The sequence below is a fragment of the Pan troglodytes genome, chromosome 19, assembly GCF_028858775.2.
Source record: "Pan troglodytes isolate AG18354 chromosome 19, NHGRI_mPanTro3-v2.0_pri, whole genome shotgun sequence".
NCBI classification, from domain to species: Eukaryota; Metazoa; Chordata; class Mammalia; order Primates; family Hominidae; genus Pan; species Pan troglodytes.
The window spans coordinates 91,435,578-91,454,868 of record NC_072417.2 but is presented as its reverse complement, the minus strand read 5'-3'; the positions used below and the strand labels follow the sequence as shown (position 1 = coordinate 91,454,868).

Genomic DNA, 19,291 nt, shown 5'->3' with positions numbered 1-19,291 from the left:
GGTGTGCTGGGTGGCATGAGTGTGAGCAGACCCTTCTGAAAGTCGACCCAGACTCTCAGAGCACTCGGGCGTTCACCTGCCCAGGGACGAGCAGTTCTCACCCCTCGGGATGCGGCCATTTGTCCTCCTTTCAGAGACCAGCTGGCCACTAAAATCTTACTAATTTTTTTTTTTTTTTTCTGAGATGGAGTCTCGCTCTCTTGCCCAGGCTGGAGTGCAATGGCGCCATCTCACCTCACTGCAACCTCTGCCTCCTGGGTTCCAGAGATTCTCCTGCCTCAGCCTCCTAAGTGGCTGGAATTACAGGCCTGTGCCACCACACCTGGCTACTTTTTGTATTTTTAGTAGAGAGGGTTTTGTCATGTTGGCCAGGCTGGTCTCAAACTCCTAACCTCAAGTGATCTGCCCTCCTTGGCCTCCCAAAGTGCTGAGATTACAGGCATGAGCCACCACACTGGCAAGTTTACTAATCTTAGCTCAGGTGATTCATTCTTTATACATTACAGTAAGCTCAGCCCTCTGTGATCACAGAAGAAAGGCCGACACCTGATCCAAAGACCGCCAGAACATCACTAGGTCCTCCATGGGAGGATTAGCCGAGACCCCGACTGACCTCAGACTTATTGGGGTCATGTTAGAAAGAGTTGGGGGCTTTTGTAGAGAGAGGTGTTTATATCATCTGAAGTTGCTTTTTTCTTTGACTTTTTTAGGCTCACCAAAGCTTTGCTCTAATCTGAACTTCCTTCCTTCTCAGCGCCCCCACCCCCTGCGGTTGACCCTGGGTGCCTTCCAAGGCTGGCCTCTCCCTGCACCTGCTTAGGCTGCTCCAAGGAGGAGCACAGTGCGGGGCCCCTCGGGAAAGAAAGGGTGCCCGAGGCAAACAAGGCCAATCCCTCGCAGAAAGGAAAGCCCGGTAAAGACTCTGCTCTCCTGCCACAGGCCTTGTCCCGCTGAAGAAAGTCCACCAAAAAATGGCCCTCCTGCCTGGGCCACAGCCCACCCCAAGCCCCCCGCCCTGGCCCAGAGCCTCAGGTTCCGCTGCCTCTGATGCACTCCACCCCTAGGAACTTCGTGGAGGAAAAGATGGGCAGCAAGTTCGTGGAAGGCCGGAGTGTTGAGTTTTCTAAGTCCTATGAGGAGAGCAGCCCCTCCACGCCAATCTTCTTCATTCTCTCCCCGGGGGTTGACCCCTTGAAAGACGTGGAAGCCCTGGGTAAGTGTAGCAGGCAAGTGATGTTCTCAAAGACGGAGTATTGTCAGCATCACCAGGCACCAGGAAAATGCACACCAAAAGCACACGAGACACCACTTCACACCCAAGACGCTGCTTCACGCCGGTAGGATGGCAATGATCGAGAACAGGAAAATAACACGTGTTGTGAGGCCTGAGAACTGCGACCCTTGTAGGTTGCTGAGAGGATGTAAAATGGGGCCGCTGCTGTGGAAAACAGTCTGGTGGTTTCTCAGTAAGTTACATATAGAATTGGCGCAAGAGCCAGCAGTTCCACGCCTGAGTATACACCCAAAAGAACTGGAAATTTAAATCTGTGTTCAAGCAAGTACTCTACACAGACGTTCATTCATAATAGCCAAAAGGCAGAAACAACCCAAATGTCCATTAACTGACGAATGGATAAGTGGATAAACAGAATATGGTGGCTCTATATGGTGGAATAGTATCCCTCGATTAAAAAAGAGTGAAGCAGGCCGGGGGCGGTAGCTCACACCTGTATCCCAGCACTTTGGGAGGCCAGGGTGGGCGGATCGCTTGATCACAGGAGTTCAAGACCAGCCTTGGCAACATGGCAAAACCCCATCTCTACAAAACATACAAAAAAACATAGCCAGGTATGGTGGTGTACGCCTGTAGTCCCAGTTACCTGTGAGGCTGAGGTGGGAGGATCACTTGAGCCCAAAAGGTTGAAGCTGTAGTGAGCCATGATCAAGCCACTTCACTCCAGCCTGGGTGACCGAGTAAGACCCTGTCTCAAAAAAAAAAAAAAAAAAAAAAAAAAAGCATGAAGTCGGCCAGGTGCAGTGGCTCACAGCTGTAGTCCCAGAACTTTGGGAGTCTGAGACAGGAGGAGCACCTGAGCCCTGGAGTTCAAGATCAGCCTGGTCAACACAGGGAGACCTTGTCTCTACAGATAATTTTATAAATTAGCTGGGCATAGTGGTGCATGCCTGTGGTCCCAGCTACTCTGGAGGCCAAGGCAGAAGGATCACTTGAGCTTGGGGAGTGGAGTTCAGGCTAGGTGACAGAGTTGAGACCCTGTCTCAAAAAAAAGTGAGGCCAGCCACAGTGGCTCACACCCATAATCCCAGCACTTTGGGAGGCCAAGGCAGGTGGATCGCCTGAGGTCAGGAGTTTGAGACCAGCCTAGCCAATATGGTGAAACCCCATCTCTACTAAAAATACAAACATTAGCCAGGTGTGGTGGTGGGCGCCTGTAGTCCCAGCTACTCAGGAGGCTGAGGCAGGAGAATCACTTGAACCCGGGAGGTGGAGCTTGCAGTGAGCGGAGATGGCGCCGCTGCACTCCAGCCTGGGCGACAGAGCGAGACTCCGTCTCAAAAAAAAAAAAGAAAAAAAAAAAAGTGAAGTACTGATACATGCTACAACATGGATGGGCCTCAAAAACACTATGCTCAGTGACAGAAGCCAGACACAAAGGCCCCATATTGTGCAGTTCCCTTGATATGAAATATCCAGAATGGATAAATCCATGGAGACACAAGGGAGACTGTAGACGAGTGGCTCCTGGAGGAGATTGGGAGCGACTGTCTAATGGGTATGGGGACCACCTCTTGGGCCATGACAATGTTCTAGAACCAAACGGATGATTGCACAGCATTGTGAATATACTGAATGTCGGTGCATTGTACACTTTAAGGTGGGTTTTAAAACAGCAAGTTTTATGTCATGTATATTTCACCACCGAAACTAAATGAGGGAGGCATGTGGAATTCCTGGCTGTAGATCACAGAGCCTGAACCTGTGTCATTTAATTACCTGCTGTTTTTTCCTGTTTTTCTTTTCTTTAGGAAAAAAACTAGGGTTTACCATAGACAATGGAAAACTCCATAATGTGTCCCTGGGGCAGGGACAAGAGGTGGTGGCTGAGAACGCCCTGGACGTGGCTGCAGAGAAAGGACACTGGGTCATTCTGCAGGTACGAGGGGGCCAGCACTGCAGGGTAAGGGCTCCCCGCACTGAGGTGGCCAATGGGGATGGGCCAGAAGGCCCGGAAGGAAGCAGGATGTGGAGTTTGCATTCAGAAATGTGGGTGGAAATCCTAACACCACTGAAGGAGGAGGCATCCCCAGTGTCGGCTCTGCTGGGGTCAGCTGGGTGGTGTGGCGCGCCATGACTGCCCAGAGGAAAGCGTGGATTCTTCAACGGTGAGAGGGAAGCTGGGCTTTATACGAGAGTACCCCAAACAGAGATTATTTAAACAACAAATGGTTGGGCACGGTGGCTCACACCTGTAGGCCCAGCACTTTGGGAGGCCAAGGCAGGCGGATCACCTGAGGTCAGGAGTTTGAGACCAGCCTGACCAACATGGCGAAACCCTGTCTCTACTAAAAATACAAAAATTAGCCAAGTGTGCTGGCACATGCCTGTAACCTCAACTTCTTGGGAGGCTGAGGCAGGAAAATCGCTTGAACCCGGGGAGGCAGAGGTTGCAGTGTGCCAAGAGTGCACCACTGCACTCCAGCCCGGGCGACAGAGCGAGACTTCATCTCAAAAAAATAAAAAAAAAAAGACAAGTGCTGGGTTGACAAAAGCATCCCTCCTCCTCCTCCTCCTCACTTGGGGCAGGCAGCAAAGCCCAGAGCGCCCAGGAGATGCTCTCTGCACATTTGGTTCAACCCTAGCACGACCACCCTTCCTCAGCCCTGGAGCCCATCCAAGACCCCTCCTCACTACCGCTTGTCCTCGAGCGCCTCTGGGCCTGCCCCAGCTTCCATGAGTCTTACAGTGTGTGTCGACCTCAATCCACAGGGCTAAGCCTGGCCCCGGTGGGAAGCCCTCAGCTTCAAGAGGAGGGGTGGGGACCACAGAATCTCAGCCTTATGCCAGGGAGGACACAAAGGACTCACCGTAAGGCTGGAGGTTTCCAATTCATTGAACACAAAAATAGATTCTGGGGCCTCAGTTGCTTCGCCGAAGACATCCTGGCATGCCCAGCACCTGGTTAGGGTGGACAGGTGAGGGGTGGGGCAGTGCCAGCACCAGGCAAGTGTGGGGTGCTGGCAGAAGAGCCCTGCCCTCACCAGGGAACATAGCCACGTGCCAGTCTCTCCTCGTGGGCCAGGAGCTGGGCAAAGTGTGTAACCACCCTCTGGTCTTGGCTGCAGAATATCCACCTGGTGGCCCGGTGGCTGGGGACACTGGACAAGAAGCTGGAGCGCTACAGCATGGGCAGCCATGAGGACTACCGGGTGTTCATCAGCGCGGAGCCTGCCCCCAGCCCCGAGACCCACATCATCCCCCAGGGCATCCTGGAGAATGCCATCAAGATCACCAACGAGCCCCCCACGGGCATGCACGCCAACTTGCACAAGGCCCTGGACCTGTTCACCCAGGTAGGGCCACGCCTGCTCGGGCTGCCTCCCCATCCCATGCCACGGCCTGGCATCCATCCCTTGGGGCCCTGAGGACCACTGAGGACCGCTCTGAACTCTGGGGACACCTCCCCTCTGGGTTTCCCCTGTCCACACACCCCTCGCAGTCAAAATCAATGTATTTCTAAAAGACGGAAAAATGCAAATAATGTAAGGTGCTCTGGCACTATTTATTACTTAAAGCTTCAGATGCAGAAACACATAGTTTTTAATCGGTTCTATGAACCTGCAAATGAGGGCTGGTAGATGCTGTCCATTGTGTTTGAAGAGCGTGGAACACGTCATGACTGGTCCTTGGAAATGGGGCCAAGCTCCGTGGGGGACTCCCTGGAGGTCGGTCAGCTTTCCTGGGAGTACAGAGCCCCACTGCTGGAGGCAATGGGCAACCAGGGAAGATGGGGATGCTGTACTTGCTGAGGCTCTGGATCCGTGACCAGGTTTCCTTGCCTTCAGCCCCCCTCTGACCCACCATCAGCAGGAACAGCTGGCAAAACACAGCTAGCTAGGGAGCCCGGTCCCTCCTCTGCTAACACAGCTAGCTAGGGAGCCCGGTCCCTCCTCTGCTAACACAGCTAGCTAGGGAGCCCGGTCCCTCCTCTGCTAACACAGCTAGCTAGGGAGCCCGGTCCCTCCTCTGCTAACACAGCTAGCTAGGGAGCCCGGTCCCTCCTCTGCTAACACAGCTAGCTAGGGAGCCCGGTCCCTCCTCTGCTAACACAGCTAGCTAGGGAGCCCGGTCCCTCCTCTGCTAACACAGCTAGCTAGGGAGCCCGGTCCCTCCTCTGCTAACAGCTGTAGTGGCTGCTGGTTGCCTCCAGGACAGAGGGTGAGGGCCTGCCTGGCACCTGGGGCTCGAGGACCCTCCTTGGCTGGGATCCCACTTCTGCATCTGCCTGGGGTCTGTCCTCACCTGACTCTTCCCTCACAGACCTCAAGGCTTCCCCCAAATGCAGCCTTCTTCACAGCCTTCCTGGCCACTTGTTTTTTTGGAGATGGAGTCTCACTCTGTCACCCAGGCTGGAGTGCAATGGTGTAATCTCGGCTCACTGCAACCTCTGCCTCCCGGGTTCAAGCAATTCTTGTGCCTCAGACTCCCGAGTAGCTGGGATTACAGGCATGCACCACCACACCCAGCTAATATTCTGGATTTTTGGTAGAGATGAGATTTCGCTATGTTGGCCAGGCTGGTCTCAAACTCCTGACCTCAGGTATCCACCTGCCTCAGGCTCCCAAATCTTGGCCACTCTTGTCCTCGGGGGTGCTCCTGCCTGCAGGTCCTCATGTCGATATTTCTCCTTTTGGCACCTCAGCATTTTCTCTGTCTAGAACTTTTTGTGTGCACAAACTTGATCTCCCAAGTGGAGCCTAGAACTTTTTTGAGGTTTGACACCCTATTTTTTTGGAGACGGAGTTTCGCTCTTATTGCCCAGGCTGGAGTGCAAGGGCACAACCTCGGCTGACTGCCACCTCTGCCTCCTGGGTTCAAGTGATTCTGCTGCCTCAGCCTCCCAAGTAGCTGGGATTACAGACACCCACCACCACTCCTGGCTAGTTTTTTGTATTTTTAGTAGAGATGGGGTTTCACCATGTTGGCCACGCTGGCCTTAAACTCCTGACCTCAGGTGATCCACCCACCTCGGCCTCCCAAATAGCTGGGATTACAGGCGCGAGCCACCACGCCCGGCCAACACCCTGTATTATTCTATAACACTTAACAAAGATCTACTTATGGGGTGTATCGGTCCATGAATGCGTGGCTTCCATGCCTGATACATTTTTAAAAACTACTTATATGGAAATATCAGAGTCACCCATTAACAATTCCCAACCAGCTTTTAAAGGACACACCCTTGTCAAAGTGTGAAAGTAAAAGAAAAAGCAGAAAAACAAATGTTTAAAATTGGTCCCCCGTTCTATTAACCAATCAATCAATACCACACACCTCCTGCCTTGGCCTGCACCCCGCTGAGGGGCGCGAGGATACATTCTGGAAGCAGCACCCTAGTGTGATGAGTGCGTGGGGTACACACGGTGCTATGGGGCCATGCAGCTCACAGCAGCCCTGAGGTCAGCACCGGTCCTGGAACGGTTTCTGCCAGCCTGTATGAGATCAGCGCAGAAATCCAGGAGGCACTCAACAAACTCTGCAGCGACCCGATACTTGTGAATCCAAGCACAGGGGCAGTTCTTCCTTTGGTATTTCATTTTATTGTATTTTGCAAAGTGTCAGTCAGCGACAGACAGGGATCGGGGCACTGAGGCAGGGACTGGGCCTTCACTTCCAGCCAGCATGGAGCCCTGCCAGCCAGCACACGGGAGTGGCACCTCATCCCATCTCTGGCTGGGGAGGTGGGTGGCCAGGGAGTGACAGCTGAGACCTGTGGGTAAGGAGACCCTTCACAAGTTCAGGGACCACTTGCCTCGGAGGGGCTGTGGGCCTCTGAAAACAAGGGCCCACAGGAAGAAGCGGTGGTGGGTGGAACCTGTATGTCCACGATGCCCCAGACCTGAGTGTGGGCAGGCTGGTGAAAAGCACCGGATCGGATGGACTCTGGAGGATGGATGGACGGTGACACCCGCCAGGCCTTCCCTTGTCCTTGGGGGCTGGTGAGTCTCCCATTGGCTGGTGTCACTCTGGCTCTCCAAGTGTTCACTGCCAGCGCCCTCCCCAGGGAGTTGAGGTCTGAAAGGGACTGGCCAGGCCAGTCTCCTGGGCCCATCGTCTCCATCCCAGGCAGCCAGGAGGGGACACTCGAGTGATGGAACCCCAGCTGCTCCCCTTCTTGTCCATGTTGCCAGAGGGGCCTGTGCCAGGCTTTCCATGATGCCCAGGACAGGGCCCTGCTCTTGATCCACCCAGTACACTTCCCCTGGCACTTATCTGTCCCTCCCCAGCGGGATCCTCAGCCACTGTGCCTGAAGCCCTCCCCCCACACACAGAGTGCCTGGCCCCAGAGGTGCTCCGTCAGCCGCTGAGTAGAGCAGGTGGAGCACAGCTTGGCTTCCAGAAGCCTCTGTGTGTTCAGGAGTCACTACGTAGCAAAGGTTAATGAGTAAAAGCTCACAAATCCAGAGATGTAGGAGTCACAATTTAGGTTCAGTTTTCCCTTCCCTGGAGCCAGATAAAGGGTTTGAGAAGCGACCCCATCCCATCCCCCATCCTGATGGAACTTTACCAGTTGTTTTTAGAGTTTGGGATACTGTGCATAAGTGATGAGGAATGTTGATAATTACAAAGGAACATTATTTCGTATTAAAGTAGTCCCGAAATGTCCAGGATTTGGGAAGATCTTGTTAGGAAGCAGTATCAATAATTCAACTTGTAGTAAGTACTTAAAAGGGATAAAATTGCATTTCTGAAAGAAACAAGAAGATCGTACTCAGCCATGACAGCCCAGCTTTCCCTGCAGCTGGTCTGATGGAGACCCGCTCAGCCCACAGCTTTGTCCCCCTCCACCGCCCCCACCCTAGCAAAGCATCTGGCAAGGGCTGGACGTCCGCTGGTCACCCTCAGGGGCATTTCTGTGTAAACTTCTCCCTCTCCCTAATACCTGACCGGAGCGTGTGCCCCACAGGACACCCTGGAGATGTGCGCCAAGGAGATGGAGTTCAAGTGCATCCTCTTCGCCCTGTGCTACTTCCACGCTGTGGTGGCAGAGAGGCGCAAGTTCGGCACCCAGGGCTGGAACCGGTCGTACCCCTTCAACAACGGGGACCTCACCATCTCCATCAACGTGCTCTACAACTACCTGGAGGCCAACCCCAAGGTGAGGGGCTGAGTGTGCCCTGTACTTGGACATAACCCTCCCTCTTTCCCACCTTTCCTCCCTCCCTCCTCCCCTCCCTCCTTCCTTCCCTCCCTTTCCTTTTGGTCTTTGTCTTAGGCTTAAAAGACATCAAGTAGGTTTCACAAACCAAAGAGAACTTGAAAGGCAGCACCATCTGTGATCTCTCCAGCCTGCTGTAATTACGATGGTCCAGTCCTTTGCCCCCACCTCCTGCAGGAGCCGGCTTTTGGACAGCTCTTCTGCTTGTTAGCACACTCCACGCTACCTGCCCCTCTTGCACCTGGATGAGGATTCCCCCAGAATCCTGGCACCACAGGGTGTGAGCTGGGACTCAGTGGGGAGGACAAGCAGGGCTTCCCGGGCTGCAGGCCTCACCACGGCTCTGTCAGTGTCTGGAGAGAACCCAGGTTTGGAGCAAGAGGGGCAAAAAACCTCCCCGGATAGAAGGGAGTGCTGTGTCCATTATGAGAATGCATAAAGGTGCATGTAGACTGCCACAGAGGACTGAGTAGAAAGCCGCACGTCCTCCGGAAACGGTCTGCAGCAGGAGGCACAGCAGGTCGGGGCACAGAGCAAGGTGCACAGCAGAGAGGGCACAGGTTTGGGACCAGATGGTAGCGTATGAATCCCAGACCTGCTACTCGCTGGAGGGGGCCCTCTGTATTCAGCACGTACCCTGCTAGGCCCTGCAGCCCCATCTACGGTCTCCTAAGGCTTGGCCACCCCATCCATAAACTGGAGACAGCGGAAGTGCTCACCACGCACGGTTCTTACGAAGCTTTGACTCAGGCTAAGCCTGGTACAGGCCCAGGAGCCCCTCGCCCAGAAGGCAGAGGGTGGTGCACACCCCTATAAACCCTGGGTCCTCCTCCTCACTCTCGGCCTCCAAATCAATAGCGACATGGACCCTGGGTCTGAGAGAGCAAGGTCCGGGCACCCTCTTACAGACTGGGAGGGGGATGGGAAGAAAGCTGCACTCAGCTGCCCAGGAGGGCTGCTGCCTACGTGGGGCCTCCGGGTTAGAGGACTCCCAGGGCCTGGGTGTGACGTGGTGAGAAACGGTGCTGGCACCGGGGTGGAGGGGGGGGGCCACGTTTGAAGTCTGCTCTGCTACTCATTCACTGAGACCTCCAGCAAGTCAATGGACTGCTAAGGCTGCTTCCTCATGGGCCTCCACCTCATGGGCCTCCACCTCAGGGCCTGGGGGTTCAATGAGGGAAGCCTGGCCTGGCAATGCCAGTCTCAGGAACCCCCTTCCTTTTTTCCATCTCCTTGTAATAAAGCTCAAGACCTGGGCCACTAAGCCCCAGGCACGCACGGCACACGTGCTCCCAGTGGGTGTCCTGAGAAGGCCCCCAGGAGGTGACCTCTGATGTCAAGCACCTGGTCTGGGAGACTGTGACAGAGCCTCCTCACCAAGACTGGGGGACGATGGCCTCCCAGGATCGCTGCTGGTGAAGGCTGGACCTGGAACTTGGTATGCTTAGTTCCCTGGGAGGCACACCAGCCCTGGAGTAGCAGGGAGCAGAACTGGGCCGGGACTTGGCTCCCTGTGCTCCCTGGCAGTGGGCCACCATGGGCCATAGACGCCACTGGGGGAAGGCAGCCTCTGTCTGCCGGTCGATGGGGCAGGGTGCCGGCAGGACATTTCACCCAGAACAAGACCCGGATCTGAAAACACTCCCAGAGGCACCCAAGATGTTCAAAGGGACTTTCAGCACGGAGAGATGGCCAAACCACGCAGAGACTAGTTTGGGAGAAACAGTCTGGCTAGAATTTTTTTTTTTAATTTATTTTTATTTATTTATTTATTTATTTATTTATTTATTTATTTATTTGAGACAGGGCCTCACAGTTAACTGGGGCAGGAGTGCAGTGGCACAATCACAGCTCACTGCAGCCTTAACCTCCTGGGCTCAGGTGATCCTCCCACCCCAGCCTCTCAAGTAGCTGGGACTACAGCGGCCACAATGCCAGGTTTTTTTTGTTTTTGTCTTTTTGTTTTGTTTTGTTCTGTAAAGACGGGGTTTTACCATGTTGCCTAAGCTGGTCTCAAACTCCTGGGCTCAAGTCATCCGCCCACCTCGGCCTCCCAAGGTGCTAGGATTACAGGCGTGAGCCACCGCACCTGGCCAGGTGAGGATTTTCAAGACATTTCCTTAGCCGTTGCCCACTGACACACGCTGGGCAGCTTCTCAGCTGCTGAGAAGCCGCGCGAGTACCATGTACGTCAGCGGCTGCCACATCCTGAGGAGCTGTGTCCTGATGTGGCCTGCGCTGGCCAACCTTCTCTCTGTCCTCAGGCCTCCCTCCCCTTCCACAGACTCCCCACCGGCTCCCATATTCCCTTCACGGCACAGGTCATGCTACACGCTGAGTGACCACCGGGAATGATGTCATCTGTGTCCATGGCCTGTTCAGCCTTCTGGGCTCTGAGGAAATAGATCAGGGATTCCCATGCGAACGGAACACAAAAGTCTGCTGGAACGTTGCTTTGAAACACAGAGCAACCTGCAGGGACTCCCAGGGAGGGGCCTGAGAGCTACAGCTCCCCCAGGAGTCTCTGGGGGGTTCCCTCAGCAGGTACGGGAAATGCAGACAGCACTCACCCCCGCCCCCTGCGGGAAGCAACCCTCCTGAGGAGTGTGTGGGGCCAGGAGGGAGAGAGGGGCACAGGTCTCCCTGCCTCTCGGGAGACACAGACACTGCCTCCAAAGCTGCTAAGCAAGATGCAGGAAAAGCAGCCTGCATACAGTTGTGATGACCAGATAGAGAAGGTTGTAAGTCGCTAATGATAATTTGGAAAACATTAATGTTTTGAGTAAAAATCATGAGACTAAGCTGAGTGCAGTGGCCCAAGCCTGTAATCCCAGCACTGTGGGAGGCCGAGGCAGGAGGACTGCTTGAGCCCAGGAGTTCAAGACCAGCCTGGCCAACACAGCAAGACCCTGTCTCTACAAAAAATAAAAAAATTAGTCTCGCATGGTGGTGAGTGACTGTAGGCCCAGCTACTTGGGAGGCTGAAGTGGGAGGATCGCTTGAACCCAGGAGATCAAGGCTGCAGTGAGCCATGTTTGTACCACTGCACTCCAGCCTGGGACGTGGAACAAGACCCTGTCTAAAAAACATATACATATGGGCTGGGCACAGTGGCTCACACCTGTAATCCCAGAACTTTGGGAGGCTGAGGCAGGCAGATCCCCTGAGGTCAGGAGTTTGAGACCAGCCTGGCCAACACAGCGAAATCTCATCTCTACTAAAAATCCAAAATATCAGCTGGCTATGGTGGTGTGCACCTGTAATCCCAGCTACTCAGGAGGCTGAGGCAGGAGAATTGCTTGAACCCAGGAGGCAGAAGTTTCAGTGAGCAGACTGTGCCATTGCACTCCAGCCTGGGCAACAGAGCGAGACTCCATCTCAAAAATAAGCAACCTAAAAAATATATACATATGTATATAAATTGATGAGACCAGATGATTGATTCATCAACTGATTCTTATTCAATGAACTCTCACTGGTATTTGATGACAGCTCTTCCGGCCAGCGCACAGTGGAAGTGATGTTATGAAAACATCTGCCTCGCCCTTCAGGAGCTGCAAACTTCAGGGAAAGAACAGGTGTGCAGAAGCGGGGAGAAGCTGACTGTGAGCAGCAGGATTTCACATGCTGGGTACCAAAGAAGAATCAATTATCTTATTTTTATCCCAATTACATGTTGGAATGATCTCTTTTAAAGTGCCTGCCACAAAATTTAAAATGACACATGTGGCCTCAACCCGTGGCTCCCACCGTCCTTCTGCTGAACTGCGCTGTGCAGGAGAAAGAGGCTCCAAAACGGGCACATGGAGGTGGGAAGAACAAGGGCCCGGCTTCGTGGCGAGGCCGCCCATGAGCCAGGCTTTGTAGGAAGAAGAGTGTTCCAGGGCAAAGGTGTGACGTGAGACTGCAAGGAAGCATGAAGGGCAGTGGGAACGGCGGCGGCGGGGTGGGAAGCATGTGGTCGCCTGGCGTGTGCTCTGGTCCACACTGCCGAGTTTGGTCTTCGTTCCCTAAGGCCCGGGCAGCCTAGGTCAGATAAGTCACTTGCTCAAACCCTCTATATGACTGCAAAGACCCTGGAGGCACGGGAGCTACTGGAAGGATGAGAACCAGGAAGGACTCTACTTCCACAGGGTGGAAAGGAGACTCACCAGATGCATCTGAAGACATGACTAACTGGACTTCGTGGCCAAAAGGTTGACGGCACTGGAGTCAATCCTTGAGCCACACAGAATCAAACCACTTGTGTTGAAATTGGACTGTGAAGGGCAGAATCTCGGATGGTAACACAGAGTGGTGGGAGAGGCAGAGGGAGCAAGTTCCGATTCAGCCCTGTGGCCTCTGAGGCACAGTGAGGCACAGCAGAAACACCTGCCCCACGGGAGGTGCAGAGCGCGCCGGCTGTGGAAGCGCTGTCCAAGGTGGAGGGAGGTGCCACACAGCCCCTTGTGAGAGAAGCCAAAGGGGCCGGACACTGGCGTCTGGTGGCGCGGGATGGAAAGAAAGGTGGCCCTGGGGCTTGGTGACCCTGAAGGTAAATGGCCAGGAGGCTGACCTGGAGGGCGAGAAGGACGCAGGACCGAAGACTGGGTTCCCACGCCCTGCCTGCCTGAGCCTGACCCTCTCATGGCAGAGAAGGGGCACAGAGGCACCTTCCCCTACCCGCCTGTCATCCTTCCTCAGGTGCCCTGGGACGATCTTCGCTACCTTTTTGGTGAAATCATGTATGGCGGCCACATCACAGACGACTGGGACCGTCGGCTGTGCAGGACCTACCTGGCTGAATACATCCGGACGGAGATGCTGGAAGGAGACGTCCTGCTGGCCCCCGGCTTTCAGATCCCCCCCAACCTGGACTACAAGGTAAGGATGACAAGTTAAACAGGAGCTCAACGTAATGAAGGCTCGTGCCTCCCGGTGAGAGCCTGCCAGCACAAATGGAGTATCAATAATTGAGCAAGAACCCAGGCAACCAAAATAAGAGAGGATGAGAAATGCGTCTCGCTTGGAAGAAGCACAAGGCTAATACAAACAACCTTTTTTTTTTTTTTTTTTTTTAAGAAAGAAATGCAGCCTCGGGGAAGGGGGAATGGAATTTTCCTTTATGTCGCTGGGAGCACAGGGGGCAGCCCACAAAGGGGGCTGGGAAACAAGTGGGATCTGTACAGACAGCAAGATGTGGGTGAACGTTCTGGCAAGGAACGCTTAACCAACAGGACATGGGTTTCAGCCTGCACAGCTTTGCCTCTGCTTACAAACTGCCCTCTTTTTCAGGGTTACCACGAATACATCGATGAGAACCTGCCCCCTGAGAGTCCCTATCTGTATGGCCTGCACCCCAACGCAGAGATTGGCTTTCTGACGGTCACCTCAGAGAAGCTGTTCCGCACTGTCCTGGAAATGCAGCCGAAAGAGACGGACTCGGGGGCAGGCACGGGAGTGTCCCGCGAGGAGAAGGCAGGAGCTTTGAAACTGCTCCCAAGCGAGAGGAAGGGGGAGGATCTAGAACTGGGGAGGGGTCACAGGGACTGGCGGCAGTACAGGGGAACTTGCTGGTGAGGTACACTCTGCCCCAGCCTCGGGCTTGGGTATCAGAAACACTGGGGTATGGCCCACAGGCTGGTCAGCAGGTCCTCAGACGTGGCAGCTGCAGGCTTCGGGTGAGCGTACGGGCCCAGACAAAAGGGATCCTTGGGGGTGTGGATGCGGCTCCGAGAGCGTCCCAGCTCTCCACCCTGCAGTCTTCCAGCTTCCCCAGCTGAGCACCAGGAAGGGGACCGACCATTCCCCACCCTGGCCTGGCCAGCACAACAGCAGTAGCAGCTCGCACAGGGCGGCCAGACGCGCAGGCAGGTACTCCAGAGCAGCTGTGGCCACAAGGGCAGGTCCTGTTACTGCTCCAAGGATTAGAAGAGTTCAGGGGATGCCAGTGTTCTGAACAAGTTCTCGCTTGTCTGGGTGGCTCTGTGCTGCCTCCTGCCTCCTGGGTACCTCCACTTTTTTTTTTTTTTTTTTTTTGAGACAGAGTTTTGCTCTCGTTGCCCAGGCTGGAGTGCAATGGCACGATCTCGGCTCACTGCAACCTCCGCCTCCCAGGTTCAAGCGATTCTCCTGGCTCAGCCTCCCAAGTAGCTGGGATTACAGGCGCCTGCCACCACACCTGGCTAATTTTGTATTTGTGGTAGAGACAGTTTCACCATGTTGGCCAGGCTGGTTTTGAACTCCTGGTCTCAGGTGACCATCCCGCCTCGGCCTCCTAAAGTGCTGGGATTACAGGCGTGAGCCACTGCACCTGGCCTGTACTTCTTAATAGAATGTGGAAAAGCTCTATTACGTATTAGCTAAGTACAGGACTTCCCAGCAAAGACTGAATTCTTGATGTGAGACCCTTATTGCTATTAGGTCCAGGACTTTCTCTTAGTCTAATGATTGAAATCAGGAATTGGCTGACAGACGGTGGTGCAGGTGACCACTGCACTGTGTGGGCCACTCCTTAACAGGGTGTGATCAGCATGGTCCCTACAGAAAGCCCACGTAAAGGACAAAGTCACAATCCCTCAACCGCTGGCTATATTTGACCAGAGGCTGGTGCGTGGGAATGAACAAATGAGGCACCAAGCCAGGTGGCCTGAGGCGCTCATGGCCGCGGCTGCAGGGACTTGTCATGAGATCAGAATGCTTGGAGCCGCTGGCCAAGGCTCCCTCCCCTTGTCAAATGTGTGGCTGCACCCACGACCCTGCATTTCTGGCAACTCTACTTGCCTCTTCCCTCCTCTCCAGGACTTAGGGCTGGGAACATTTTGGGCAGGCCCCCTGACCCTGCAGTGGGTGGGGCGGGCTCCTTGCAGTGACAGGGGCTGTCTGGGGACTGGCTTCCAGGTGAAGGCCATGCTGGACGACATCCTGGAGAAGATTCCGGAGACTTTCAACATGGCTGAGATCATGGCAAAGGCAGCGGAAAAGACCCCCTACGTGGTAGTCGCCTTTCAAGAATGTGAAAGAATGAACATCCTGACCAACGAAATGCGCCGTTCGCTGAAGGAGCTGAACCTGGGGCTGAAGGTAAATATGGGTCAGCCAGGCCCCAGGGACGTGGCTGGATGGTGAAACCAGCAGAAACCCAGGCCTCTGGCAACCCAGGCCTAGCACAGGCCCCGGATCAGCATGGTACTGCTCCCTCTCCAGAGCTCTGGCAGTTCCAGAACAAGCCCCAGGAGCTCATCTAGACCGTTCCTTAGCAGGAAGCGCTGGCGCGGCCCTGATGCAGGGCGTCTCCAGAGGCGCAGCACAAAGCCACACTGTGTTGACAACTCATGACACGCACTGGGGCTGGTGCTCTCCCAGGCCCCAGCTCATGGCTCCCCACACCCATCTGTGTGTCTCCTAGGGAGAACTGACCATCACGACCGACATGGAAGATCTGTCCACGGCTCTCTTCTATGACACCGTGCCTGATACGTGGGTGGCCCGGGCCTACCCCTCCATGATGGGCCTGGCGGCCTGGTACGCAGACCTGCTGCTCCGCATCAGGGTAAGTGCCGTTTTCTCTGCGAGGCTTCCTAAGACTCGGGGACCGAGTGCCCAGAGCTCGGCACACCCCACATCCTAGAGCCTGCAGGAGCATGGCCAGGAGGCTCCTGGGGGCCTGTCCTCTGTCAGATCAGGGCCAGAAGGGCCTAGCCCATGCCCCTCCCACGCCCTGACAGTGCAGCCATTTCCTCCCAAAAGAGGAAAACAAGCCAGGCCGCAGAGAGCAGCTTCCATCAGCTCCTCCTCAAGCGACCCTCAAAGGGTAAGCCGTCCTCTATAAGGAGTGAGGCAATGAAGGCAAGAGCCTCTTTGGGCTCCTAAATTATCCACAAACAGGAAGCCATTTTCTTCCTGACCCTTCTCTACCTGTTCCCTTGTTTAAAATGGAGCAAACAGCAGCTGGACATGGTGGTTCACGCCTGTAATCCCAGCACTTTGGGAGACCAAGGCAGGCAGATCACTTGAGGCCAGGAGTTCAAGACCAGCCTGGCCAACATGGCGAAACCCCATGTCTAAAAATACAAAAATAAGCTGGGCATGGTGGCCTGCACCTGTAATCCCAGCTACTCGGGAAGCTGAGGCAGGAGAATTGCTTGAACCCGGGAGGCGGAGGTTGCGTTGAGCCAAGATTGCACCACTGCACTCCAGCCTGGGTGACAGAGCGATACTTCATCTCAAAAAAAAAAAAAAAAGCAGACACCAAAGTTGCATCATGGCGGGTGGCTGGGCTCCATGGCCCCTACTCTGTCCAGCACTTCTAGCTCGCTGGGTGGCCCGTGGAAGGTTCTGGCGTGACCCCTGCTCAGAACGGCCAAGGCCCTGTCGTTCCCATGTCATTCTATGTCCTCTCCTAGCGGCTCGTGTGTCCTTGCAGGAACTCGAGGCCTGGACGACAGACTTTGCCCTGCCCACCACCGTGTGGCTGGCCGGCTTCTTCAACCCCCAGTCGTTCCTCACGGCCATCATGCAGTCCATGGCCAGGAAGAACGAGTGGCCCCTGGACAAGATGTGTTTGTCTGTCGAGGTGACCAAGAAAAACCGAGAGGACATGACCGCTCCCCCGCGAGAGGGCTCCTACGTGTACGGACTCTTCATGGAAGGTAAGGAGGGCTCTTGTCTGTCTGCAGAAGCTTCCAGAGCCAGTGCTACTTGCCAAGACAAGATAAAACTAGCTCTTGGCAAAGACAGGCTGTTCAAGAGCTGTGGGGACAGGCAGGAGAGAGGCGCTCTCAGGGGGCATCAGCCTGCAGGTCAGAGCCATGCTGACCCTAGAGAGAGTTGAGAGGATTCAGGGAATGTGCAGGGGTCTGGAGGAGACCAAAAACACCCCAGTCACCTGGCCTCTGCTTTAATGAAAACAGCAGAGCTTGTGAGAGAGCAGCTCCGACGTGATGAAAAGCGCTGAAAAGCTCAGGCTTTCCCTGCCATGGAGCAGTCAGCCCAGGACAGAAGTGCGTTTTGTGGCTGCACTGAGACTCCAGGTCATGCTGGCTGGCCCAGTCTCACCCACTCCCCAGCTGCTGCGACTCCTGGAGCACAGGGTTCAAGGGAAAAGAGGCTGTTAGAAGTCCGCCCCCACACCACCCCGTCCTCCTACACAGAAGAGGTCAGACAGGACACCGAGGCCGGCCATCTTCTCAGCCCGCCTCTGAGTTGAGCAGCAATGCCACCACCACATACCTGTCCCCTTCAACAGCTGACGTCACCCCGTTACCTGTGGGGTGGCAGGATTGGGCCAGCAACGGCTCAGGCACCCCATTTCCCACACAACCAAAGATAAGCTCTCCATGTTTGTTTATTTTGAGATTTCAGACAGGAAATAAAAACACCATTAAATAGGGCGAGTAGAAATAATAGCAGTCTGGTTAAAGGCAAATAATATTTATATGCACAGATGTATAATTATATTGTGTATGTACACATAGGGCAGACATTACACATGAAGAATCAGGGAACTTTACTCTGTAATTTTTAGCTGGAGTTATGACTTCCTGCCACTGACATTAAGGCTGACAGATGAGGCTCTGAAAATGCCACAGATTTAAACGGATGGAACCCGAGGGCTTTAGCTGAGCTGTTCCTTGTGCCCAGCGAGACGGGGTAGTTACAACATGCAGGCCATCACCTACAAAGGCCTCTGCTTCCAGCTGTGGCAGCTGACCTGAAGCCTTTTGGGGTAGAGCCCAGCTCTGCAGAGGGCGGGGAGTGTGAGGACCCCACCCTTCCTGCCAGCCCCTCCCTCACTTACTGGCAGCACACCTGACCCTCAGCCATACTGTCCCTGCAGGGGCTCGCTGGGACACCCAGACTGGAGTCATCGCTGAAGCGCGGCTGAAAGAGCTGACCCCGGCCATGCCTGTCATCTTCATCAAGGCCATTCCTGTGGACCGCATGGAGACCAAGAACATCTATGAGTGTCCCGTGTACAAAACACGCATCCGCGGCCCCACCTATGTCTGGACCTTTAACTTGAAGACCAAAGAGAAGGCAGCGAAGTGGATCCTGGCAGCCGTGGCGCTGCTCCTACAGGTTTAGCTCGCTGCTGCCTCACAGCCCACACGCCCTGGGGCTGGACCACAACTCAGCCCTTCACCTGTGCACCTGTGACTTATTCTTTACAGGAACTGGTGGTGGTTTTTTGTTCTCTTAAATAATCGAGGTGCTTTGTAACCAAGCACGTCGGAACTAACCCGAGGGTGGAGGTTGGTGTGGAAGAGGCGGGGCAGATTAAAGCCTGTGGAGCCACTCAGCTGTGCCCATCCATTCTGTGCCTGATGGCCACTGTGAGGCCTGGCTCAGGCTGTGGGGAAAGGCCCCAGTTCCCAGCAGCCAGAGGCAAGCATTCCAGGAAGCAAACCCCAAATCCTGACTTCCTGGCGGGGGGGGGTCAGTGGGGTTTGCTTTTAACACGAGCAGCATGTGGGGTGAGGGCTTGGCACTCACACCCTCTGGCCTGATGCTACATGCAAACCATCTGCCAATGAGGGGACAGGGCGTTACCCCACACCAGGAGCTGCCGCCTCCACACAGCGTCTCATCCGCCATTACTCCCCGCTCCCAAAAACAACAGGACCTTTTACAAGTAAGGAAACACACCCAAGCCCCCGCCCCCAGAGTCTAGAAGAACAAGCCGTTCCCACAAGCAAGCCCCGGACCTGTAGGACTCTGTGGCTGTGCTGATGCAGGACACGGCAGTGAGGTGGCCAGGCTAGCTAGGGCAGCAGGGTGCAGGCACAAGGGGAGAGAATTAACTAGCAACCTGGGGGATGAGGGGAGACAGTGGCAAACAAACAGCAGCAAACGTC

At 54.8% G+C, this 19,291-nt stretch overlaps 2 protein-coding genes across 8 annotated transcripts in view; one reads left to right on the top strand and one right to left on the bottom strand.

The window, feature by feature from the left end:
* The window catches only part of DNAH17 (dynein axonemal heavy chain 17), a 150,898-nt gene extending 132,166 nt beyond the window's left edge, over window positions 1-18,732 (top strand). Inside the window, exons 72-81 of the mRNA XM_016933024.4 lie at window positions 1,065-1,213; window positions 3,046-3,173; window positions 4,363-4,590; window positions 8,205-8,396; window positions 13,140-13,319; window positions 13,731-13,913; window positions 15,336-15,518; window positions 15,844-15,987; window positions 16,861-17,086; window positions 18,274-18,732. Of these exons, the coding sequence (XP_016788513.3) occupies window positions 1,065-1,213; window positions 3,046-3,173; window positions 4,363-4,590; window positions 8,205-8,396; window positions 13,140-13,319; window positions 13,731-13,913; window positions 15,336-15,518; window positions 15,844-15,987; window positions 16,861-17,086; window positions 18,274-18,521 (1,861 nt within the window). The 3' untranslated portion in view covers window positions 18,522-18,732. The remainder of the gene's footprint in view (window positions 1-1,064; window positions 1,214-3,045; window positions 3,174-4,362; window positions 4,591-8,204; window positions 8,397-13,139; window positions 13,320-13,730; window positions 13,914-15,335; window positions 15,519-15,843; window positions 15,988-16,860; window positions 17,087-18,273) is intronic.
* The window catches only part of PGS1 (phosphatidylglycerophosphate synthase 1), a 45,094-nt gene continuing 43,568 nt past the window's right edge, over window positions 17,766-19,291 (bottom strand). For 6 of the 7 annotated variants that reach the window (XR_010152720.1, XR_010152721.1, XM_009433238.4 and 3 more), the window contains one exon: window positions 17,852-18,366. The gene's annotated coding sequence lies outside the window, so the exon portion shown is untranslated. 7 annotated transcript variants of the gene reach the window in all.